General features: G+C 47.6%; 1 protein-coding gene across 10 annotated transcripts in view; it reads left to right on the top strand.

Moving 5' to 3' along the window:
* GOLGA2 (golgin A2) overlaps positions 1 to 26,398 on the top strand; it is a 410,097-nt gene that overhangs the window by 31,519 nt on the left and 352,180 nt on the right. For 4 of the 10 annotated variants that reach the window (XM_085614118.1, XM_085614111.1, XM_085614112.1 and 1 more), the window contains exon 3: positions 4,252 to 4,332. The exons of the other annotated variants lie outside the window; for them this stretch is intronic. In XM_085614118.1, the coding sequence (XP_085470244.1) occupies positions 4,252 to 4,332 (81 nt within the window). The remainder of the gene's footprint in view (positions 1 to 4,251; positions 4,333 to 26,398) is intronic. 10 annotated transcript variants of the gene reach the window in all.

The following is a 26,398-nucleotide window of genomic DNA, read 5'->3' as shown; positions in this document are numbered from 1 at the left end:
AAAGCAATGGGGACGGCCTATCCTGGCATAGTGCCATGACCTCACCCCGACATAGGGCCATGTTTTCAACCCAACATAGGGCCATGCCTCCCCCCCAACACAGGGGACAATAGAATCTTTCTGCCCTCATGGGAGGCAGATTGGCGGGCTTGCCCCAAATCCTTTTCCCCACGAAAGCCCTCTAGATACCAGAGAATTGTAGGCCAATTTTGTAAAGGGGTGGGACAGCCCACCATAGGGCCACACCCCCTGCCAAAACGGGGGCAGAACACTTGTTTTGGCCCCCTGGGAGTCAGATTGGGTGATTTGCCCCCAATCTCCCCCTCAGGGGAGTGTAGCAAGTATACTTTACACCATGGATTTCGAAATGGCAACAAATAAAGATGGGGGTGACCTACTCTTGCATTGGGCCATACCCCTACCCCAAAGGTGCAGTAGTCTTTCTACCGCCTTTCTCCCCCCCCCCCCACCCCCCACACCTGGGGCACAGATAGGAGATTTGCCCCATAAGGGGGCTGAAAGCCCCCTAGACACCAGTTTTTTTTAATGACACCAATAAAAGATGGGGGCAGCCTACCCTAGCATTGGGCATATTCCCAATCCAGAAGGCGCAACAGTTTTAATGCTCTCCCACCCACAGGAGGCAGATAGGAAATTTGCTCCAAATATTCTTTTTCCCGTAATCCTGCTAGAGGAGAGGATTGAAAGCCCGCAAGACGCTGAGGATTTTACAGTGGGGCAAGACACTGGGTGGGGGTGTCCCATCCTGGCATTGGGCCACCCCCAAAAGCAGCAACAGTCTTTCTGCTTCCCTGGGGGAGAGCAGGGTGTTTTCCTCCAATCACTCTTCCCCACCCCTCCCCACCCGACAAAAAGCTTACTGGATGCTAGGGTATTTTCTAAAGGAATAATGGAGTGGGGCTAGCCCATCCCGACATAAGGCCCCACCACTGAAGCCTCAACAGTATTCCTGCCTCCCGTAGCCGTAATAAACCTCACCCCTATGGCATGTGAGAGGAAATTTCTACTTTGTGGGAGTAGTTTTATGTATGTACCATCATAGTGGGGGCAAATCCCATTTTTGTCTCATTTCCTATGCTGAATGGTTGCACTATTTGTGTTCTGGTTCAGAGTATGTGGTCTTTGCTTGGTCCATCGTTTGTTCAATTACTGTTGCGGATATAAAAATTTAACCAACTGAAACCGGGCATTTCTAGTGACCTTGCTGACCCTTTCCGTTAGCTTTCCCCATGTTTTTTCCTCCAAGGGTTCTCCTAAGTCCTCTTCCCATTTATGTTGTAGTTCACTAAGTGGGAGGAGTGTTGCACGGGTCAGCCTCCTATACAAACAGGTGACCGCCTTAATCGTCCCAGTTGCCGTTACCACGTATTGGCAACCTTCGTCTAATCCAGGTTTGGTAAGGCCAACCCCCTCAGTGCTTACGTATTGCTGCTGTCAAGGCCGCATGTAGCAGGAAGTCACCCCCCGGTATCCCATTCTGCTCATTAAATTCTTCAAAAGGTAATAACATGCCATCCTGATCTAACTGCCCTATGGTGTGTACTCCAGCTTCTTCCCAACTTCTCCTTGTTGGTACATGTTTTAAATGTTGTTTATTTTATAAACTGTAGAGAATCGGGAAATATAAAAATCATATTTGATTTTTTTGGCTACGTTTAGTCTTTCACTGATGGGATAAAAATGTAGGTTCCATAAGAATCTTTCCCAATATGTACCATCACATTTACCCACAGTGAAAGAGTAAAAGCCCTTGATACATCAGCCCCCTTTTCTAGTGAGTCAGTATTGATAGTAGGTGAATTGCCAAACACCCCAGGCTTTAAACATTCAATGCAAGGTATAGTGACAGGTATATGTGAAAAGAGTGCAGTCACAAAGCATCTGGGATACTGGTGAAAACCTGACACCAGACATTTGGAAATCACTGGACTCTGTGTCACTTGGAATGATGCTGCAAAAAGTTCTTACCAAGTTCAACAGTGATTAGAGTGATATTATTTGTATTTGCAGTGATTCAGTTACGTATATGGAGAAATTGTGTGATGACCTGTCAAAATCGAAACCTGAGCTGAAGCGCTTCCCTGTGAGAGATCCTTGCCACTTGTTAGATGGAATGCTGAAAGCATCTTTACAATCTTCAGAGTTCATGAAGAATGCTAGTGACTTTTTAGTCCATTCTGATGCACTGTTTTGTTATACGCGGAAACTAAAACGCAAATATTTCTCATTTTGTGCTTTGTGTGGCATCAAAGAAAGAGTAATCCCAACGGTGTCACTTAGCTGGTGGTTCTCAGTCCTAGGGGCCATGAATGCTATATTAGCCATGTGGTAACCGTTTACAGAACCTTTGCTGAGTGATTATGCCAAAGGCAAGAAATGGTCACATAATGATAGTGATTTGAAAAAAAGTCCACTCTACTGCATTCTCAGATTTTTACAGGAAAGCATGACTGCTGTATTGAACATAATAAAAAAAAAAAACTAGAGTCTGAAAACACCCTTGTCTACCAAGTGTTCAGCATAGTTGGTGTAGATGTGAAACATCTCCTTGAGAGTAGGCTGGGCGACTTTTAGTGACTTTGGCACTGCAACATGTTACATTTTAGAGTACTTGCCAATTGGTAAGCAAAGAAATGTTGAGGAGCAATTCAGAAACTTTTATTTTGCAATGTATGAGAAATGGCCCTTCACCGACCATGGCATTTGAAGTCAATGAAACCTCACTGTGATACTCTGCACACTTATAGATCCCTTAGGAAAGGGGACATTTACACTGTACTTTCAAAAGTGCGTCTTCATTTTTGACCACTTCAATAACTCTGAGGGCATATGCACCCAGTTCAAGGCATATGTTGCAGAAGCTCTCCTACAGAATCACAATCTTCAGGTGCACCAGTATTGGTGTGGAAAGCTATGTCAGTGACCAGAGTTAGCAAATTGTGTACTGGCTTTGCCCGTCTCAAGTGCCAATGTTGAGAGGGCTTTTTCATAGATAAAAGTTTACATGGGAAAGAAAGTGCAAGCGTACGTGACTAAAGACTCACTGAAGAAGTATTGTATGGTGTACTACGATCTTTTTGATTTGTAAACATGTATTTGGACCTCATATACGCTGTACGTACACTGTCTATATGCCGAGCACTATCGGTGCAGAAAGCAAGTAATAATAAAAATGTTCAACAAACACTGTAAAAACACTGTTTCTGTTGCTTTTCATGGCTTGAAAATGTTTAACCACTGTTTTTTTAAGGCATTGAAATAACTTGAAAACACGGAAAAAAAACCACCAGAATTGACCAAAAATAGAAACTGAAAACAGGAAAGCCTACATATGATGTACACAGACTCTCAGCAGCCCCAGTAAATAAATGGCAGGCCAAATACTGGCTGTTATGAAAAAATAATTGTTTATGTAGGAACAGAGAAATACAGCGCATCGCAAATAATACCCACATTTCGTAAGGCTGACACTTCAATGTTGTCCGAGTAAGATCCTGAGTCCCGCTTCCTGTCTAAAGGGCTATAGTTATTCTCCATTTATATGAGGTGACATTCAGGTTAGACTTCAGGGATGCATTCGACATGATCCCCACTAGACCTCGCTGCCTCGAGGCATCCTCCTCCTCCTCCTCCTAGGGTCCTCTGGCCTCGGCAGGTAGGCAGATGCCGGTGTTCAGGCTCTGTGGCAAGTGGTGTTGATTCTCCTGGTTGATATTTATCACCCAGCTGGGAGGCTAGCTGGGCTTGGTCCCCAGTCATGGTCACAAGAGGCAGAAGTTGTGCTGAGATTCTCCACACTCGAGTTTGACAATTTTGGGAGGCTCAATATTATCTTATAATTTATTTCCAGGCACATGATTTAGTGTCTTAGTTTTTGAAGTTCGTTTTATGAGGTTTTTCAACCCTAACCTAAAGAAAAATGAAAAAGTAAATGTCTGCAGATGGGGAGAGTTTTCTTTTAAACATCTCTACTCTTGACATTTCTCTTCATACGATGTGTGGCTAACTACAGGCCTGTAGTGCCGTCCTCTGTGGATTTCAAGTTTTCGACCAGCAGGTCTTGTTCTTTAGTGCTCCATCTGTTTAAACCTACTTTCTTCTACTAACCACAGATCTGCTTGCTTCCTCTCAGCTGTTTTGTCTTTTCTGTCTACGCAGCTTTCTCTCTCCTGCTTTACTTCATGACTTTCTGAACAGTCTGGTGGCTTTCTCTCCTGGTTTTCTCTTTAGATTCATGCCTTTCTGAAGGGTCTGGTGTCTGATCTTCATAGGTCCAATGGGCTAGTCGTCCCATCGTTGGGCAGCATGAAGGTGAGGCCTGCACAGGTGCAGTGACATGCATGCTTGTGGTCCTGCCTTGCCCTGCTAGAAATGTCGCTCCATCTGTAACTTTGTTTGCTGCCTGTATTTTTACTTCATTCTAGTGTTTGTGGCTGGCGATTCTCTGACTAGCAAGTCTTTTGCCCTGTATGAGTACGAGCACCATAGCTCTTTTGTGCTGGTTATGAGAATTGTCTTATGCCTTTACTGCTGCAAACATTGGTTGGTCTCGTTTGTTGGTAAGATCTGTGAAAGTGCAGCTGTCCAAGATTGTGTGTTCTGTGTAGATGCTGTCTGGCACATCAATGCTTGTTTGTGTCTCATGATTATAAGATCTGTGTAGGGGCAGGGGTGTGTGTGTGTGTGAGAGACACATGGGCACTATCTTTATAACTGCTGTCTGGCACACCTGTGCTTGTTTGTATCTCAGCATTGTAAGTGTAAAAAAGCAAAACATGGCAGCAGACGTTTTCAGTCGGTGCTCCCATGATCAGGAACAACATCCTGTATTCATAAGGACCGCCCCAACGCTCCTTCAATTGAGGAAAGAGTTGAAGACTCACTTCATCACAATGCATCAACCATCGACAACCCAGCATTTTCTCTCTTAAGACCATGTGAAGCACTCCACTGCCTCTTAGCTAGGTTTGCAATATAAAAATACCCTCTATAAACATATATATACATGTTCTGTAAAGGGGCAGCTGGCCAAGTGTCTGTGTGGGGTGTGTAATTCCTTCACCACAGAAGTTCAGGGTTTAGGCTTGCCAAGTACCCACACATATACGAATGAAATTAGGAAGCAGCATTGCTGAAAGGATCTCGTGAATAGGCTCTTCTCCCTGCTGAGCTGCTTTGCAGGGCCCGTGTCAGCCTGTTCTTTACATGTGAATGTGTCCATGCTGTCAGAACCTTTCTTCTCTGATACTCTGAACGTTTAATCTACGCAGTGTTTTCCTGCTCGGGCGATGACCAGTCATGCATGCAATGCAGTCATTTGCCCAGCAAATGTTATGCAGTCATCTGCCCAGCAAATGTTGAGGCCAGGGTGGTTTCTAGATTTTGATGCACAGAGCCTACTTTTGCTGACATTTGTCTATTTTTTTTTTTCTTAAGAGAAGACCGCTCAAATATCTCCACTCTTCAGTTGCTGGAGTTCGATTTTTAGGTCTCGCCTACACAGCGCGCATGAGCTGCATAGGAGGAGACTTTTAGGAATCGATTCACTTTTTTGACCAAAAAAGTGCACACTTTGCATTGCTTTCAATGGCAACGTGTGCACGTTTGACGATTCCCTTGCAGGAGCGAGCTTTGAAACCATCTGTTTGTAATTAACTTGCAAACCGATGGTGTCCCTGCTCGCTCCCTTATGGGAAACGTGTCACTCAAACCCCTTTGAGCCCCTCTCATCCAATCTTTCACATCGCACATGACAAGAGTCGAGCCCTGCTCTCACCCTGCACAACCTAGCCTTTTTATCACCCCTCGTAACATTACATGTTAGACTGCACGTTCTCTTCTTTGGACAGTCTCTCACATTAAATGAAATCTGGTCAAACATCGATATTTTTACAACCTAATGCACCAAAACTATCACCGTTTCGTCTATTAAGTCATGTAAATCACTTCACTTTGAGCTGCTGCGCTTACTGAAGCATGCCTGCAAACTGCAAGCCTATCTGACCAACTCTACGTTTATAAACAAATGACTGAAGGCTGCTTTTCTTTATTGTAAACATTTATTGACACGCCCACCTTCCTACCTGTGAGGGCGTCAGATTTCGCCCTCCTAATACCATCCCCTAGATTGCAGAATCAACTTTACAGGGTTAAACTGCCGAAAAGTAATATTTTATGTCTACACTTTTCACGGCCACCGGTCGCTTCTTAGCTAGCTGGACAGTTCGCGTGGTTACAAGCTCGTCGCTAACACGTGCTATAATGAGCAGACCATGGGTTCAGTGTTCGCCTCAGACTCACGTCTTTCGATGATCTTAAACCGCGTGCCCTTCAAACAAGACGGAAGATGGTTGAACTGTATGTATGTATGTATGAAGTACCTCGATCTAAAACGATGCATTGTAAAGAGCCCTGTTCGAGGCGGGTGCAGACATGAAAGAGAGGCTTGACGTTGTTTTTTTTTTGTAAAATGCTGCAGTCATGTTACGTTATTTAATTTTTTATATCGCATGAATCACCGGAAGGCATCTCGGCGCTTACCTAGCGAAATGAGGAAGGAGTCCGGAGACATTAAATGAGTATATTAAAACAGAAAAGTTTTCAGTAGTTTCCTAAAAGCAAAGTACGAAGTACATTTTCACAGGGCAACAGGGAGCTGGTTCCAGTATCGCGGGGCGAGAAATGGAAAAAGCCCCCCCCCCTCCCCCATGCAGGTTAAACGGATACGGGGAACCTTTAGCAGGGCCAAAGAGTTGGATCTTGGGTTGCAGCCCGAAACCTGCTTTATACATTTCTTCTGCAGATAAAGGGGATCTTTGCCATTCACGGCATTAAAAGTAAGACAACAGATCTTAAAGAAGGATCGCTTCTTTATTGGTAGCCAATGCAGCTGCTTCAGCAAAGGAGCCGAGGAAGAGCCTGGGGGACGATTTCATCCTAGCCGCGGTATTTTGGATAACCTGCATTTTGGCAAGTAATGTCTCACCCACTTCCGCCAACATTGCATTCCCATAATCTAGGCCACTCATCACCATTGCTTGGACCAAAGTTCTCCGATGATCCATTTGCAAATAGGGGAGTATCCTACGTAAGAGGCGAAGGCTGTAGTAGCAGGAACTGATGGTGGCCACCATATGATCCTTCATAGTTAGTGCTGAATCCAGTTTTAGTCTGAGATTTTTCACCGCTTGGGCTGGGGTGGGAGCACTTCCCAGCTGGTCAGGCCACCACTCCTGTGTCCAGATGGTTGACGCTTTGCCCATAAGCATAATCTCGGTCTTGCTGGGATTCGATTGGAGACAGTTCTCTGTCATCCAATTTGAAATTGCAAGCATGCCTGCTGCAAATCGGGTTTTCTCATCCTCCAGATCGGAACCGATTGGAAACATCAGCTGAGTGTCATCAGCATACAAGATTATTTTGAATCCAGACGGTTCAACAATGTTTGCTGGGGGGGCCATATAAATATTAAATAATGTAGGACTTGGGCAAGATGGGGGTGGGTGGGTATCTTTAAATTATTAAAAATAATTAATTACTTTGGATATCCGCTTCTCTACCCTAAACATCATCAGCACGTTTGTTTAGCCACATTTTATTAAACATGTACTCCCTGTATTTACAATGTGAGCCACTCTCTGTTCAGATTTGCCATGCTGTTGCATGTTGCGCAAACAGGGCCGTAATGTAAACGCCTGCAGGGGGCTTGAATTTTGCCAGTGTCTGCCAGTACGCTTATCGGCTACTGCAATTAAAATCAATAGAAGTTGAAATAATATTTGATACTTAGCGCAAAAACTAAAATAATAATATTTTTATGCAACACTAAGCATCCGGGATGTTTTTCACAAGGCACAAGTTTAAAAAAATGTAATTACCTTGCCGATGTACTTCTCTGCCCTGAACATTGTAGGCACATTTGTTTGGCCACATTTACATTTTGTTGGTTTGGGAACATGCACTCCCTATCTCCTTACTATGAGACACCCTCCGTTTCTATCTGCCCTCAGCCTCTCCTCTCGTTAAAAAGAGTTTCTCTATTACGCCGGTGATCGGCAAATCCTTATAAAAACCCAAAACATTCTGAGAAAAGAAGAACCTTTGCGCAAAAACGTAAAAAAATAAATTATAACACTGATCATCCGGGATGTTTATTTTCACAAGGCACGGGCGCTACCACGAATATAAATGACAATGTTGTGTTCACAACTGTTCGCTGGAAGCAGACCAGTGCCGCCACAGTGATAGCTGGCAGACAGCACACCTCCCCCACTTCCAAAGAAAAACGCTCTGCTGTAAACTTCTCTTCCTTCGTTTGATCCTCACCCGCCTCATTCCAATATGCCCCGATCTCCCCACACATCGGAAAACGCTTTCTCTACCATCCTCCTCTCCCCTCCTCCTCTCCCCTCTGCCTCTCCCCTCTGCCTCTCCTCTCTCCCGTGACCCCATGGATTGCAACTTATTTCACAGTGTTTACATCTTCTGTACACAAAGTTGTTGGGCCTCAGCCAACACTAGGGCATGCTGTTAACCCCTGCAAGGGACTTAATTAAAGCCAGTGCATACCACGGCGCGCATGGGCAAATTTACATAAAACCAGAAACATTACAGTAAATCTACACTACAATAAATAAGTCGACCACTTTCCACCTAACCCATATTTTACATCTTTTTTGGGGGTATTTTGGGGTGTACTACGCAAAAATGTTGGGTATTGCTCACACCAGGGGCGTAATGTTATCGATTGCAGGGTACTTAAATTACGCCGGTGTCTGGTGGGACGGTCATTGGCAAATTCATATAAAAACAAAAAGATTGCTGGAAAAAGAACATTTGCGCACAAACTTAATAAAAATAAATGATAACAACACAGATCATCCGGGATATTTATTTTTACAAGGCACAAGTTTAAAAAATTGGATATCAGCTTCTTTCCCCTAAACATCGTAGGTACATTTGTTTAGCCACATTTTATAAAACATGTACTCCCTGTCTTTACGATCTGAGCCACCCTCTGTTCATATTTACTCCCAACCTCTCCCTTTTTAGGTCTCGCCTTGCTGTCGCGTAAGCGATCGCAAAGCGAGACCATAGTAAGGGGCATTTAAAAGTGCTCCGAAACGCGGATTGCATGGCGAGCACGCGCACAATCACGCGCATCGTGCCGCCATGCAATCCGTTTGGCATCGCACTTCAAAGGGTCCGCTCCCCCGCCTGGAATGTGCTCCCCCGCCAAGCGCGCGCGCCACGCTCCGCCGGGCTTGTCTGGTTTCTTTTTTTTAACTTGTTTTGTATTGTTTCCGTGTTGCTACTTCAACCCTCCTACCCATCCCTTCACTGCTGCCCCTGTCCTCCCTGCTGTCTCTACCCCCCCATATCCTCCCCGCACTTGCTTGTTATTACCATGTCGCCCGCTTCACGGGCCACAATGCGTGCAATGTTTGAGTATGGGAGCCATGCTTTCTTTCACTTTGAGCAGTCGGCTAAAATCGTCTATCGGGTGAGCAAAAACATACGTACACCCGAAACCTCAGGCACAGTTCTCACACGATAGACTATCTTTTCGGCTCAATCACGTTCCCACACCAAACCAAAACAAACTCTGAAGCTTGTTTTTACACAAACAAATGTGACTTATGCGCCTCGGGACTTTGTCTGCAATGTCACCTCAGGCGGGTGCCATGCTGTACGTTTCAGCACAGCGCCCGTAAAGGGTCTTATTAATTTATTTCATTTATTTAATGCGTTTTTATATCGCGCGGACTTTACCCGAAGGTGTCAGAGCGCTTCACAATAGGAGCAGTAATGATACATAAGGAGAAAAATTACAAGTGAGCATGTTACAAAATACATGAATGTTTCCATTGTGTACTGAAACTGGTCCTCACTTAAAGCGCTCCGATATCTTTAGGTCTCATTCGCACTATATAAAACTGCAAAATGTATGGCGTCATTAACAAGCTGCCTGACTTTAATGGGGGAGGTGGGCTGTTTTTGCCTTGCATATGCGCAGTCTAAACTTCACCTTTGACGTCGCCTAGTGTTTCCTGTGTGTTACAGCTGGAGGCGGAGTCGGAAATGTTGCTAGGGCCGGCGTGTTCTATGCTTTTGTAGTCATTGGTACACAAGGATCTCCTGATTGAAAAATAAGTGACAGGCTGGGCTGGCAGTAGGGGTACAGTGCGGAGGCAAGATCGGAACAAAAGGCAAAGCTCAATATTGACACTAATATCAAAGAACATAAGCAGTGCCCTGCATCATCCGATCTACCAGACTAAACAGTAAAAGCATCGCACTCAGCGTTTTATTTTTATTTTAAATAAAAAACATGTTATGTGCCTTAAATGTTGTGCATTCAATCAACAATATCAAAATCACACAATGCACAAATGCAGTCTTAAGCACACTGTGCACCAGGATAATTATATAATGGCAATTTAAATACAGTGTACACAATCTAAATCCCGTTACAAAACTGGAGGATCGCTTTGAGCCACAATGGTTTTTTTAATTGGTCAGTGAATATTTAGCTCCAGGGTCTGTCAGTTCGCAATGACGATCACCTCACACTCAATGCTGGTCCACTAGCGGTATCTGTGAAATGCACTGAACTGCATAAAACATTTTGAATTGTGACACGAAGAAAGTAGTTGAAGTATAATCCGCATGCCTTCAAAATAAATGTCAACTGAGAACTATGTTGTCAGTGAGGTAATCTGGAAAACACAAGTTTAAAAAGAAAAAAAACACTTTTCTTTACCCTTCAGCAGTAAAAGTTGACAACACATTAAGGGATCTTGACAATGTTGAATGTGTTTTGTTTTGAACTGTTTTGGGTGATTAGTCTGCATATTACAAAGAAGCTAGCGAAGGCAACTATAATGTCTTCAACAGCTGCAGAGCTGCAATTTTGTTTATCTTCCTTCTGTAACCCCCCCCTCCCCTGACCTCCAGAGCAATATCAAAACAAGAATTGGCAAAGCCAATAGGTCTCGCTTTTGGGACCTTATAAGTATTTAATTATGCAGCACAATATCCTTGGTGCAACAACATCAACTGTTGCATAGCTAAATACTTATAAGGTCCCAAAGGCGAGACCTATTGGCTATGCCAATGCTTGTTTTAAAAAGAGTTTCTCTTTGGTCTTCCTTTCCCCTCTGCCTGTTCTTTCCCCCAACCCCCTTGTATTTTAACTGCTTTCCGTGGGTTTTAGAATGTACCACGCCAAGCTGTTACATGTTGTGCAAAACAGGGCCGTAATGTAAACGCCTGCGGGGGGCTTACATTTAGCCGGTGTCTGCTGAAACGCTTATCGGCTACTTCAATTTAAATCAAGAAAAGTGGAAATATTATTTGTTATTTGGCGCAAAAACTAAAAAAAAAATGTTTTTAAGTTAGACTAAGCATCCGGGATGTTGTTTTTTCACAAGGCATAAGTTTAAAAAAATGTGATTACCTTGCCGAGCAGCTTCTCTCCTCTGAACATCGTAGGCACATTTGTTTGGCTACATTTACATTAGCATAGCCATAGCTCTGAAATTTAAATAAAACATTGTTGGTTGCGCATGTGAGCACCTGCTTCTGTCTTGCTTATGACTGCAAATGTACAGGTAGGTCAAATATAGTTTAGAACAAATTGCCTTTTCATTAAGTATTTAATGCGGCGCTAAAAAACCCGAAATGTTGGTACTTGGCAACATGATCAAATGGCACACTCGCCAGTTCACTAAGTGTGCGAGTGCTCTCTTGAAATATCTGCTGCTTTGAGAACAAGCATTGGCATAGCCAATAGGTCCCGCCTTTGGGACCTTATAAGTATTTAATTATGCAGCACAATCTTATTGGTGCAACATCAACTGTTGCATGGCTAAACACTCACACAATCAACTCCATTGCCAAGAATGCACGTTATCAGCTGCGCCTTCTTTTTTTATTGAATTTTCTGATAAACGTACATAAGTCATCACATCCAAGACAATTTTGCAGGAATAATACATTGTGAGGATCTATAAATCACATTACCCAATAACACACAGTTGAGCGGTCATCAGCACATTAACATCATATATACAATGCAAGAGACAAGTCAGCGATTATCTTGGAGTAAGTTAGGGTGGTCACGTAGGTATCCTGTAAGAGGCTCCCAAATATCTGATGGTTTCGACATAGTTGGCAGTTCTTCCGCATATAATACAAAATTGTCTCTGCGGTACACAGCATCTTGCATCCAATTCGTCAAGGTACGGGTTAGTTTACTGTCCCAGTTCATTGCTACCCTACGTTTTGCCAAGAGCAGCAGTATGGCAGTTAAAATCTTTTTCATCAATTTCACAGGTATATTCAATCCCAGTAAGCTTAACAGTGGTGTGCATGACCATGTACATGAGATCAACATACCCAAATGATGAGTCACAAGTTCCCAATATTTTTTTATCTGATCACAATTCCACGCTAGGTGTGCGAAGTCTGCCTGGTCAGCCCCACATCTCTTACATCGCGCATCATCCCGTAGCCCATATTTATGTAATTTGGCTGGAGTGTGGTAGGCTTGATGAATATACTTGTAGTGAATAATGCGGAGGTTACCACTAGGTGTAAGAAGCGTAGTTAGTGCACAGCATGACGCCCAGTCGTCATCCGTCAGGGGGGAGTCTAAAAGTTTGTTCCAGCTGTCCTGAGCCTTATGTGTTTGTGTCCCAATTTCGGCTTGGACAAGCTTATATAGTCTTGATAGAATGTTAGTGTGAGTGGGCGTGGCTATCAACGTCTGCAATGGCTTCAGCGTTGGGGGCTCCGCTGGGAATGTGGGGTATAGTTCCCTTATGGCTGCTCTCAATCTGTGATAAATCTGAATAGCAAAGTCTGATTACTGATGTAGGATAGGTCATCTAGTGAGATGAAAATGCCATCTGGGTACAAATCACCCATTCGTGTTATACCTATTTGTTTTAGGATCTTCATGCTATTTTTTTCTTGTGTGACTGATAGTTCAGGGTGATGAGCCAGTGGTATATTTGGGGCATATATCGGGGTTTTGCGGCAAATATAGTGCGTAGATTATGTGCTGTTGAGCGTGCTGGTATAAAGCCGGATTGGTCCGGTAAAACTATTGTGGGCATGAGCGGTTGCAGTCTTGTGGCGAAGATTGTTGCCAGTATCTTCGCGTCGGTGTTTATCAATGTCGGAGGTCTATATGATTCCGCCTTGTCTGGGTTTTTGTCTGGCTTTAAGAGGGCCACGATGAGCGCTTCACATAGCGTAGGGGGGAGAAGTTTGTTATGATAGGCTTCATCATACATCTCCAACAATGGTGGAATGAGTAGGTCAGGAAATGCTTTATAAAATTCCACCGTATATCCGTCAGGACCGAGCGATTTTACCATTAGGTAGCGATTTGATTGCTGTCAATACTTCCTCCTCCGATATAGGTTGAGCGAGGTATTCCCGATGCGTGTCAGAAAGCCATACCAAGGCAATATCTTCAATATACTCTAAGATATCAGCTGTTTGTTCTGTGGACTGTGATCTATAGAAATCCCGGTATGTTTCTACAAATGTGTTAAGTATACCCTGTGTGTCATAATGTAATTGTCCTCTGTCTGGGTAACCGTTTGTTGTTTGCGTTCCGCGCGTACTTTATGGGCTAGCACCCTGCCTGGCCTCCCACCCTCCCCCAACCTGCGCGCTACCTGACGTCGGGAGATGTATTTTATTTCATTATCTGCCAGCGCATTGTATCTATTCAGTTCTTTCCGTATATCACTAAGGATGAGTACGCTATGGGATGTCATATTCTGTTTCTAGGCATCTTATGCGATCCTCACTTATCTTCAGCTGTGTTCTAATATCCTTCAGGATACCCGCATTCGTACTCAGATTCCCCTCAGCGTAGCTTTAAAGGCTTCCCACAAGGTACCTGCGCTGTCTACTGATTTTGCATTGTCAGCAAAGTATTCTTTTATCGCCTTTTGTATTGTATCCTTATATATGGGGTCAAGTAGTGCCACTGCATTGAATCGCCATATAAATGGAGGAGGTGTGTAAGTCGGGATTCTTAATGCCAGTAGGACGGGTTTATGATCAGAGAGTGTTTTGGGAAAGTGTGTTATATCTATAGCCCATGTGGAAGCGTGACTCGTGAGAAGCCAGTAGTCCAATCTCGACCAGCTATTATTTACTGTAGAGGAATGAGTGCATCCCGAGCTGTCGGGTTGCGTGCTCGCCACACATCTAGCATGCGAAATTCTGTCATGCCATTGAGAATAGTGGAGGCTGCACGCGTGTGCCGCTCTGTGGTATTCTGGGATCTGTCCGTGTCATCCAGCGCTACATTCATGTCCCCTCCCCATATCAGTTCCATATCTGGTAGTGCGCGGATCTGTGCCCAGAGGTGCATGAAGAAGGCAGGATCATCAGTGTTCGGGCCATATACATTAATGATGCCTATTTTGGTTCCTCTCAGGACACCTATGACGATGACATATCTACCCTGCGGGTCAATTAGTGACTGGTGCAGATGAAAGTTTGTTCCTTTACGTATAATTGTAGTGACCCCCCCGAGCATATGAGGAATATGTTGCAGATTCTACTACTTCTGCCCACCTGTTACCTAGTGTATCTGCCTTACGCTGGAGTAGATGTGTTTCTTGAAGCAGCGCGATATCAACGTGGTGCCTGTCAAGATATGCAAAGACTTGTCTAATCTTCTTAGGATTGTTTAGGCCCCTCACATTCCACGTTATGATTTGCAAAGGTGTTGCTTTAGCCTTCGTATATGTGCTTGATATTACCATTTGTTTCTATGGAACTGACTTCTCGTGCCCTGACCATAATCAGTAGGTGCTCGTGTGTGTCATCCTGGGTTGCGTAACGCATTTGTGTGCGTGAGTATGTTGTCCTAGTATGTGTACGACTGTCAACATAACAAATTCCCGCTCCATACCCCCCCTTCCCACTTCACCATCCCAAATATGGCAAAGAAAAGTCCCCATAACTGCTAACATAAATCCCACCCCTCAGTTCGTTCCCCAATTCAAACACGGTTCAAAAATAAAGGTTGTGTTATACACAGGGGGGACGTTTACCGCCGGCTAACTAACCCACCCAATGAACGGCTGGGGGACCACGCCGCAACCCCATAGTTACTTAAGCCACATGAGATATCTTATAACAACCGAGATCTGAGAATTAAGGAAACCTGTCTCGGAATCTGTAAAAACAGGATTATGAAACATTGAGATATTACATAAGGAATCATAAAACCACACTTACATATCTTGCGGTACATAAAAGATTCTCAGGATAGCTTACAAAAAGTCTACGAGTTCTGTGAGTTCGTTATATTCACCACCGGATAATGAGCTCCATACCAATTTGGCAGCCACTGTCATTCTACATCCGAGGTGGGATCCTTTTCCGCGCTCACACCCCTTGGAGATTTGCGACGCAGGGTCTGTGGATGGTTTAGCTGCAAGTATTTTAGTACTTCCTTAGGGTCGTTATAAATTGTTCTTTTGCCATCTTCCGTGAGTTTCAGATGAGCAGGGTACAGCATAGCATAGGGGATGTTCATATCTCTTAACTTTTTCTTTACTGCCAGAAATTTCTTGCGTGCTTCTTGTACTTGCGATGTGAAGTCCAGGTAGATGGAGACGTTCATTCCCTCATAATTTAGTGTTCCTATCTCTCGAGCTTTACGAAGGGCCGCATCCCTGTCCCTGTAATTTAGTATCTTTGCGATTATAGGACGACGTCGTGCTCCAGGTATCGGTGGAGGTGCAAGAGATCTATGAGCTCGTTCTACGATGAAGATCTCAGAGAAGGCCTCTCTGCCCAAGAGAGTGGTTAGGAGTGTTTCAAAGTACCTCTCCATGTTTCCTGTCCGTGTCGACTCCGCCACTCTGCGCAGATTGCATTGGCGCGAACGGGCCTCCAAGTCCTCAGTCTTCGCCAACAGAGATTGTATTGCTTTGTCAGCTTTGGCTTGTTTCAGTTCAGTTTGATGTTGCGAGTCTTCTGCCTCGGATATTCGGCGTTCTGCCTCACCTATTCGCTCTGTATGTTTGTCCAACCTCTCTGACATACGGTCAACCCGATAGGTCAAGGAGTCTATTTTCCTGTCAATGTTGGACAGGGTTGCCTGTATCGTGGTGAACATTGCCTGGAAATCAACTGTAGAATCTGATCCTGACGTTGTGGTGATTACGGGATTCGGATCTGGCACCTCAGCACCCTTATCCCCGGTCTTCCGGCGCTGCTCAAAGTGTAGCTTAGGATGATTTTTATCCTGTTTCCCCATCTCAGCCACACACTCTGTGTATTGCATGAAGGGAATGGTTCAATTGCAGCAGTAGGGGTCTCCAGACAGCTGTAGACACCGAAGGACAAGCCCAGGGGTGGATCGCCTCTGATCCAGCACCTCAGCACAGTCCCTGCACCAGTGGCGGAGGTAGGCGGCAGCTCCACAGCTTGGTCCCTTAACTATAGAAAGGTGCGCAGCTGGTCCGGTGCAGGCACGACCTCGTCAGAGCAGGTGCTTGTACGCCCATCAGAATAGGCCTCTTCCCGATATCCCAGGGTGAACTCCCTGATGGAACATCAATCAGTGCGCAAATTGTTATGCACGTTGAGAAGGACACGCAGGACCGCATGTAGTAGACCCTGTCAGTACGCGTCTAGTATATTGCCCGTAGCGCTGCCTCTCAATAGATTTCCCTCGCTATCAGCGGAATGCTTCGCACTTTTGCGCCGCCCTAGGTCACCAAAACACGCTGCGCAGTACTGTGTGCTCCGCTGGGGCCACCTCCTCGCCAAGCCCCATCTCCACCTCCCAGCATTCCATCAAGATTGCCGCATATGGCCACTCTTTACCGGTAGCACAGTTCCTGCTGTATTCTCCGTATGGGCCTCACCCGAAAGCGAGTATGTTGTCAGGCAGATTCAGATCAACCATGTGCCTTGGGGCCACCCCTCACGCCGTATGACGGCTCCAGTCAATATTGCCCACATTTGCTAGATGGCACAGGCAGGGCGCTGCAGGGCAAGGAGGGCCGCAGCAAGCCAGGGGGGGTTTCTTACCGTGCGCCGCGATGCCGGGCCTCCTCAGGATCTTTGATCTTCCGATCTCGGACCAGGGCCTCACTTCGCCTCCACCGCGTCTCCTGCACCTTCTAAAGCTCCACAAGGCTCGTGTAGCGAGTCGGTACAGCAGTCCGTCGACCGCGGTCACCAGCACTCACGGTTCGGCGCCTTCCGCTCGCCACACGTTGGTCCCTGCTCCTGCTGCGTCAAAAGGCCTGCTCCGGATAGCGGCGCGCTCGCCACACGTTGGTCCCTGCTCCGGCTGCGTCAAAAGGCCTGCTCCGGATAGCGGCGCCTCGGGCTTACGTATAAGACGCGGCCCGACGTAGGCAGCACCAAGCTCGGCGTCACCGCTCGGTCAAGTCCGCAGTCCGTCCCGCTCCGATCCTGTGCATTGCAGACGAAGATAGAGCGCCCATATACCACGGCGGTGTTACAGCAGCACGATTCCTCCGTTTTTGGAGAGTAACCTCGGTTGGGTATCCAGGATAAAGGCAGGATTGCGGCGTAGTCAGGAGTGCTCGCCTAGAGCGCGGCCATTTCCGAGCGGGGCAAGCTCCGCCCCCCAGCTGCACCTTCTGTGGGAGATTTGTCTGTTCTTCCCAGCGAAAGACCTAAAAACCTTGGTCCAATCGCTAGTTCTCTCTAGACTGGATTATTGTAATTCTCTTCTGACTGGCCTTTCCAAATCTCACCTCTCCCCCCTTAAATCCGTCCTCCATTCAGCAGCTCGCTTCATTTCAGGGTCCAAACGAAGTGACCACATAACTTCTATCCTGTCTTCTTTCCGATGGCTTCCCACAGAGGCTAGAGCTATTTACAAAACGGCTTGCATCACCCACAAAGCCTTGCACTCTTCCTCCCCTCGCTTCTGGCAAATAAACTGAAATTGTCCGGAGGCTTGAGACCTTCTCGGAATGCGGAAAAGTTCCTGCTTGAGCCCCCCTCCTTCAAAATGGAAACATTGATGGCTCAATCGTTCTCAGGTAATGAGGTGAGAATCTGGAACTCGCTTCCTCCTTTGCTCCGTGCCACCACCTCCATCCGGATCTTCAAAGCGGACCTCAAATCTCCTCTATTCCAAAGACACTTTCAGAACTAATTCCTTCATTCACAGACCCCGCCAGGAAGTTTGTTAGTCATGGTAAATTTGTTATATTTATTTATTTTTTGTAAATTCCTTGCTTGCTGTGTTTGAGATTGTGTTCCTCTTGCCTGCTGTGTTTGATTGTGTCCTATTTTTGTACGTTCTATTTTGTAACATTTCTCTCATGGAACGTAACTGGTTCTATTGTACAGTGCTCTGACACCTTAGGGTAAAGTCCGCGCTTTATAAAAATGCATAAATAAATAAGGCGAGACCTATTGGCTATGCCAATGCTTGTTGCTGCCTGCTGCTGTTAAAGTGATACTAACGAGGTGCAGGCCCTGCACAGGCAGTGTTAATATTGTAAAAACAACAAAATAAAACATTGATACTACAACAGTGTGCTGCATTATGAGGCATAGTTTGCCTTTTCTTCCTACATAATTTGTTCCTCTCCTGCCACATAATTCCAGCAGACCCTTTCTATAATCACTAGCCTCAAAGACAAGGTCCCACGTTATCATCAAGTATCTGACGAATAGCAGATAGCTTTAATGAGTCATCTTAACATGCCCTGGTGCCTTTCCACACCAAATGTACAATGAATAGGAGAATCTGGTTAGAGTACCAGGCATTGTGGTGGGAAGTTCATGGCCGCAAAACAAGTCCCTACCTGCACTGTACAACTATGTGAAGGAGAACTGTCTCATGCCAAGGCCTGACCTAGCTCACCCGTGGCCTTCTGTGCAGGACGGATGTGACTCTGCGAACAGCAATAGCATCATGTGCAGGCTAGGCACTGCGAGTTTCTACAGCACAAGTCTGCTCATTTTCGGGCTGCGTGGCTCGACAGTAAAACGGGACAGTGCAAGTGACCTGCTGCATGCCACAGGCATTACAATTGAACAGTATCTGCTGTCAAGAAAATATATTGCTGGAACCGGATAGTAAAATGTCACGATGTATTTGTTTCGGCAAACTTCACATAACCTGCAGGTCACACATTCCAATCCTCATAATAGCCCAGTAAGTTATGTGCCCGTTGCAACAAGTACATTTTTCCAGAAGGGGGAAAGTGTGAACCCTTGCCGGTTATAACTTCTACATCTATAAAGCATTTACCCAAACAAAAATGACTCCGCAGTCAATATGAAAAGTATTACAAAATAATCCTAACAGCTCGAGTCAAGAAGTTTATGAAAACAGGTCACGTTATGCACAGACTCAAAAGGTTTCTTCAAAAGATAATTTATTTATTCATGATCTTCTTTTACTTCGAAAGATAATGTAGCCAACACAATTCGTCCTATCCAGGACTACTTCAGGCCTTATGTTAATGTTCCTACTGTGTATCCAAATGGCAGTACGTATCATTCAAAATAGACAGGGCGCCTCGAGATTTCAATCAATCAATCAAGTTCATTTCTTGAGAAGCTCCTATTTCAAAGTCTTCCTTCGAATGCGGATTAAACCTTTAAAGGTCCAGCGAGTAGGACTGCTCCCGTTTGGCACCTCATACCAAGAATACTTGGCATGAGGTGCCACGTGGGAGTTCTCTTACTCTCTGGACTTTAAAAGGTTTGCATTTATTTCTTGACTTGACCTAACTGTTTAGTGGAGTCTTTTGTAATACTTTTCACCTTCAGTGCAGAGCCATTTGTTTGGGTAATAGTTATGTAGTTTCTCCTATGAGAAGGATTAAGAGACTGGTCTTCCAGACTCTTGCACCTCAAAGAAGAATTGTAAGGTTTATCCACTCGGGTGATAGATGAGATATTTCTATAAAGTGGTACGTTGAGTGAAACAAATATTTTTTACCTTCAGAGTGTGCACAGACCTGTTAATTAAGAGTGCCGATATGAATGTGATACGAATAGTCCTTAAGGCAGAAGTTCGATCCTCTAAGCATTTCTGCCTCCAAATGTCCTGTGTATGATTTAGGAAGTATAATTTCAAAATTAAAGACGAGGTTTGATAAGTGCAGAAACAACAATTGATGGACAGAATGCAGAACAATGTCATACATTCACCCCAGTACAGAGATCTGGGCCTGAATCCATCGTTTTTTTACTCACTATGCCATTCCAGTTTGAACCCAGCCATATGCAAATCAGTCTTGACCCTGTGCCTCATGGGAACAGTCCAGCCCAAACTGCCAAGCCAGGTCCTCCCTGGACTGGAAGCGAGCATCCTAGGACCGGTTTCAGGGTTTCACCCCTCTTCAGCCAGGATAGCTTGATTCCAGTGGCATGGAGAGCACGGGACTCACGTCTGAGCATACCCATCCCACTCGGGGTGACAAATGCAAAAACAACAGTTGATGGACAGAATGCAGAACAATGTCATACATTCACCCCGTACAGAGATCTGGGCCTAAATCCATCGTTTTTTTGCTCACCATGCCATTCCAGTTTGGAACCAGCCATATGCAAATCAGTCTTGACCCTGTGCCTCATGGGAACAGTCCAGCCTGAACTGCCAAGCCATGTCTTCCCTGGACTGGAAACAAGCATCCTAGGACCGGTTTCGGGGTTGATAAGTAACAGGTCCCTGCTCTAAAAAGTCGAGCAAATGACTTTGCCAACGCTTGTTACCAATCGCATGCGTGCCCTTCAAGACACATGCGCACGCATGGCCAGCAATCTACCAATGAGTTCGATTTAAGGCAATTCCATTCCAAGATAGCTAGAAATGCCTTCATTTATTGTGAGACGTGCGTGCATCACGCACAGTGGCCATTTTTTATTTGCTATTCTTAAATAGCTGACAGTTGAGTAACAATGCTAAAGAAAAATAACTCAAAAAGAAGTGAGCACAATAAAAGAGTGGAAAAGGCCTAGCATCGCTTTACCGCTGACCTGTCACCATAAAATGTAAAAAAAAAACATTAACATTGGGGGGTGAAGAGTGCAGAGGTGAGGATTAAGAGTTAAAGAGGAAGAAAGCAAGGAAGCACATACACTCCTACAGAGCAGTTAATGCCCAAAAAAACCCAAACTGAAATATGCCTGGGAGGAACCAGCACTAAACTAGGGAAGAAATACACTGAATCAAGAGCAGACAACTGAGATCCTTTCATGAGCCAAGTGCTGGCCCACAGTCCAACTCAAGTATATATTGTGCACTGAAAACATCAGGTCTACGTGCAAACAACTAAAGCTTTCTCTAGCTGAGCCCTTTAAACAATTCACACCTCCCAACCCAGGCAGGGAAGTTAATAGGTCCCATGGAGAGGTATGCAACCAGCTCCAGAGCAGTGCTTTAAATGGGCCGGTACTCACTGGTACTGGGTACAAGCATGTCTCAATTTGATCCCCTTGAGTCCTGGAACATCTCTTTCGGCAAAAAGAATACTGGTACTCTTAGGGGCAGACAGGCAGGCGTGGGGGTATTGATCTGTTCAGCCCAAGTGCTGACGACAAGCTTTGCAGAGTGCTGGGTATGTGTGCTCCGTGATGATAGTGAATAGCCAGGGTACCCCCAGCGCTGGGTAGCAGCTGCACTGTACATTCCGACTATCTGAAAGAAACACGTTAGTTAGATTCCTTACCTTAGAATATCCCCAGGCGTCAGGCTGGATCCGGAAAGATTTTTCATCAGCAATACCCTTGCGCGTCGCTAGGTGTCGCCTGCGGCTCCACGTCCGTCGTCGGTGTCGTGATCGCTGGGATGACGTCGTCGGAGTACTTAGACGCCGCCCTCGCAAGCTGACATCAGTTCTTCTTTTTTCCGTGCCAGTAAGCGCAGATCCGGGAAGACCATACCCTTTAGTTACTTTTTGACTAAATCTTTTTGAACTTTTTTGGTTCTCTTTCGAGGCGACCTCGACTCCTGGTGCCTGTAGGGATGCCCGGTTTCAAGCCGTGCGACGCCTGTCACCGGCTGATGTCAGTTACGGATCACCACCGTCGGTGTCTCTACTGCCTTGGGGCCGACCATGATGCCGAGTCGTGCCCCGACTGCCGGGCCGTGACCTCGAAAGCTAGGCGGGAGCGGTCCCGAAAGCTCCTCGAGATCCGGCAGTCGACTCCGCGCCGTTCCAGGTCCCGAACGAGGAGGAGGTCGAGGAACCGGTCGCGAAGCCACAGCCATCACCGCTCGTCGGGTTCGCAGTCCTTGCATTCAGGTAAGTCGAGGCACAGTAAAAAGTCGAAGAGGCGACATCGCTCTTCTGACTCCCCTCGCTGGTTATGCGACTCGGCTGAGGGTTCGGGTGGCTACGTCGGAGCCGCCGGAGTCTCATCCGGCCCCATACCCTCCGGTCCCTGGGCCTAATGCGACTCCGGGCGAGATCCGGGACTTCCTCGTGTCCATGAGGAGACTTGCTCCGCCGTCGAGAACCTGCCGGCACGCCTTCAGGCCCCGCAGGTCCGTCTGGGAGGCCTAGCGAGCCGGCGGCTCCGGTGCCCTTACGACCCCTCCGGCGCCGACCCCTATGGTGCCGCCCCCGGCGCCGTCTTTGGACAACGTCGTCCCCAGGTTCAGCCCCGATCCGGGCCTGGCGTCGGAGCGGCGCCACCCGGCGCTGTCTCCGGCACCGCTGGATGAGCAAATCATCTACCGCCCGGCTCCGACCTTTCAGCCTGTCTATCAGGAGTCGGATGACTGGGACGACTGGGAGGGGTCTGAGGACCCTCTGGCACAGCAGTGCCAGTTTGATCAAGACAGGGCAGAAAAACTGGGGGATGCCAGTGGTCTCGACACCTCCCCTGACACTGGCTTCATCTCTCCTCCCTCCGTGGCTACGGAGGAGGGTGCTACCTATTCTGTGGTGCTGCGCAGGGCTGCCGAAGCCCTTCATCAGGAGCTCCCTGCAGTGGCCGTGAGGAGTAACCTCCTCACTGAAGTGCTTCAACCGTCAGTAATCTCTGCAGAGCCTCTACTGCAGTTCAATGAAGCATTGACTGACCTTCTGATGGGCACCTGGTCCAAGCTCTCCACAGTCACTACTGTGGACCGGAACGTGGCCCGGCGCCACTGCCCTGCACCGGGCGAACCCAGCTTTGTCGGTGCACCCCACCCCTGAGAGCCTGGTTATCCAGGCCTCTACATCCCAGACCGCCTTCCTGTCCGCTCCTCCGCATCGGGATTCCAAAAGTTTGGAACAGTTGGGCAAGAAGCTGTTTTTCTCCCTTAGTTTGGGGTTGCGGTCTATCAACACCGCATGCCTTTTGGACCGTTACACCCACACCTTGTGGGATACGGTGGCGGACGTGCTGCCCCAGTGTCCGGAGGAGGCCCGGACACGGCTTGCCCAGACTCTCGCTGAGGGGCGGGATGAAGCACGGTACTTGATTCGATGTGTGCTTGACACCATGGACTCGCTGGGTAGGGCGATTGCGACGACGGTGGCGATTCGTCGCCACGCCTGGCTGAGATCCACAAATTTCTCCGGGGATGTCCAGAGCACCCTCATGGACATGCCCTTCGATGGCCGTCGTATTTTTGGCGACAAAGCGATTAGTGCGATGGAGCGCTTTAAGGACTCCAGCGTTACGGCCAAGTCCTTGGGCCTCTCGGCCCGCGGCCGCAAACTTGCACTTTTTGCCCCTTTCGTGGCCAAGGAAGGGGCGCCCCGCACGTCCGTCAGGCTGCAGAACCAGCCTCAACGCGGTCGCGGACGTGGTTTCCGCCGAGGCGGAGCAGGGGGACAGAGAGCCGGTCAGCCCACATCTGCCCCAGCAGCATCTGCCTCAAAGCCTTCCTAGTCTGACCTTTCAGGCCCATTCCACGCCAGTGGGAGGCAGGGTTCGCCATCACCTGCTCCACTGGCGTACCATCACGTCGGACAGGTGGGTGCTGCAAATCGTCCGAAGGGGCTCCTCCCTCCCCTTCGAGGCGACCCCTCCAGCCATGCCACCACAGTACCACCACATGTCGGGGGATCACTTGCAACTTCTGCAGGAGAAAGTTACGGCCCTCTTGGCCAAGGGGGCCATCAAGCGCGTTCCTGGCCCAGAAGTAGGTCAGGGTTGTTATTCCCACTACTTTCTGGTTCCCAAGAAGGGCAAAGGGAGCCTACGCCCTATCGTGGACCTCCGGAGCGTCAACGCCTTCCTCCGGAAGGAGAAGTTCAAGATGCTCACCTTAGCTCAGGTTCTGGCTGCCCTAGACCCCGGAGACTGGATGGTAGCGTTGGACCTGCAGGACGCATATTTCCACATCCCCGTCCTGCTGGCCCACCGGCTCTACCTGCGGTTCACGGTAGACCACGAGCACTTTCAGTTTACCGTGCTCCCCTTTGGCCTCACCAGTGCCCCTCGGGTGTTCACGAAAGTGATGGCGGGGGTCGCAGCTCATCTGCGCAGATAAGGGGTTCCAATCTTCCCCTATCTCGACGACTGGTTGTTGAAGGCAGGCTCGCCCCAGGCAGTCGTCTCCCACCTCCAGACTACGGCCGACCTCCTGCATTTGCTGGGGTTCTCAATCAACGTGCCTAAGTCGCATCTGAGTCCCTCCCAGAAGCTCCTTTTCATCGGAGCGGTTCTGGACTCGGCGCAGTTTCGGGTCTATCCTCCGGAACAGTGGGTTCGGGATATTCAGGCTCTGATTCTGATCTTTCAGCCTTTAACCTGAGTTTTGGTCAGGTTGGCGCTGCGGCTGCTGGGTCTGATGGCCTCCTGCATCCTGCTGGTACATCACGCCAGGTGGCGGATGCGGGCTCTGCAGTGGGACCTGAAGTTCCAGTGGGCCCAACATCGGGGCAACCTGTCCGACCACGTCCTGATCTCGGAGGGCACTGCAAGACAGTTGCAGTGGCGGCTCACGGACCGCGATTGGGTCAGTGGCAGATCCCTCTCCCTACCCCAGCCGGAGCACGTAATGGTGACGGATGCGTCCCTCTTGGGATGGGGGGGCCACATGGGAGAGGTGGAGATCAGAGGCCACTGGTCTCCGGCGGAGTCCCGGCTCCATATCAACCTCTTGGAGCTGCGGGCGATCCGGCTCGCACTGAAGGCATTCCTTCCCTCTGTTCGGGGAAGTGTAGTGCAGGTGTTCACGGACAACACCACCGCCATGTGGTATTGCAACAAACAGGGCGGGTGGGGTTGTGGACCCTTTGTCAGGAGGCTGTGAGCCTCTGGACATGGCTGGAACATCAGGGCATCACCCTGGTGGTTCAACACCTGGCGGGCTCTCTGAACGCCTAAGCGGACGAACTCAGCCGCCGGTGCATGATGGATCACGAATGGCGTCTGAACTCTGACGTGGTGCAAGGCCTCTTTCGGCAGTGGGGAGAGCCTTGGTTAGATCTATTCGCCACCGAAGAGAAGGCGCAATGTAATCAGTTCTGCCCGTTGGAATTTCCAAGCGGCACTCGCTCGGAGACGCTTTTCATCGCGAGTGGAGTTGTGGTCTGTTGTACGCCTTTCCGCCTATACCACTTCTGCCCAGAGTGCTGAAGATGATCAGGCCCGACCGGGCCCAAGTCATCCTTGTGGCTCCGGATTGGGCACGTAGATACTGGTATCCCGAGCTACTCAGTCTATCAATCGATCCCCCGATTCGACTGCCTCTTCAGGAGGACCTTCTGTCGCAGCAGCAGGGGACGGTCCTCCACCCGAACCTGTCTAGCCTCCACCTCCATGCGTGGAGATTGAGCGTCGATAATTGATGCCATTTGACTTGCCTCCTGAAGTCTGTGATGTCATTCTGGCAGCCAGGCGTCCCTCCACTAAAACAGTATACGCCTGCAGGTGGAATAAATTTGTGGCATGGTGCACAGCAAAGGCTGTGGATCCCCTTTCCGCCCCTCTTTCTGAAGTTCTCCTCTTTCTTCTTTCCCTGACTCAGCTGGGCTCTGCTCTGGGCACCCTCAAGGGATATCTTTCAGCTGTTTCTGCTTTCTTAGGGCTTCCTGATCAGCCTTCTCTTTTCAAGTCCCCTATTGTTGCTAGATTCTTTAAAGGCATTACTCATGTGTTTCCTCCTGTCCCTTTCATAATGCCTCAGTGGGATTTGAACCTGGTGTTGACCTGTCTGATGTGCGCTCCTTTTGAGCCACTTCATAATTGTCCTCTTTGTCTTCTAACTCTTAAGACTGCTTTCCTGGTTGCCATCACCTCTGCCAGACGGGTGAGTGAGCTCCAGGCTCTTTCTTCTAAGCCTCCTTTCCTCTCTTTCCATCCGGACAAGGTTGTTCTCAGGATTCGTCCTTCCTTTCTTCCTAAGGTGGTAACTGCCTTTCACATCGGCCAGTCTGTTACA

This window comes from Triturus cristatus, chromosome 1_2 (genome assembly GCF_964204655.1).
Source record: "Triturus cristatus chromosome 1_2, aTriCri1.1, whole genome shotgun sequence".
Lineage (NCBI taxonomy): Eukaryota > Metazoa > Chordata > Amphibia > Caudata > Salamandridae > Triturus > Triturus cristatus.
Note: the sequence above shows the minus strand (reverse complement) of the source record. Positions and strands in the feature narration are given on the sequence as shown.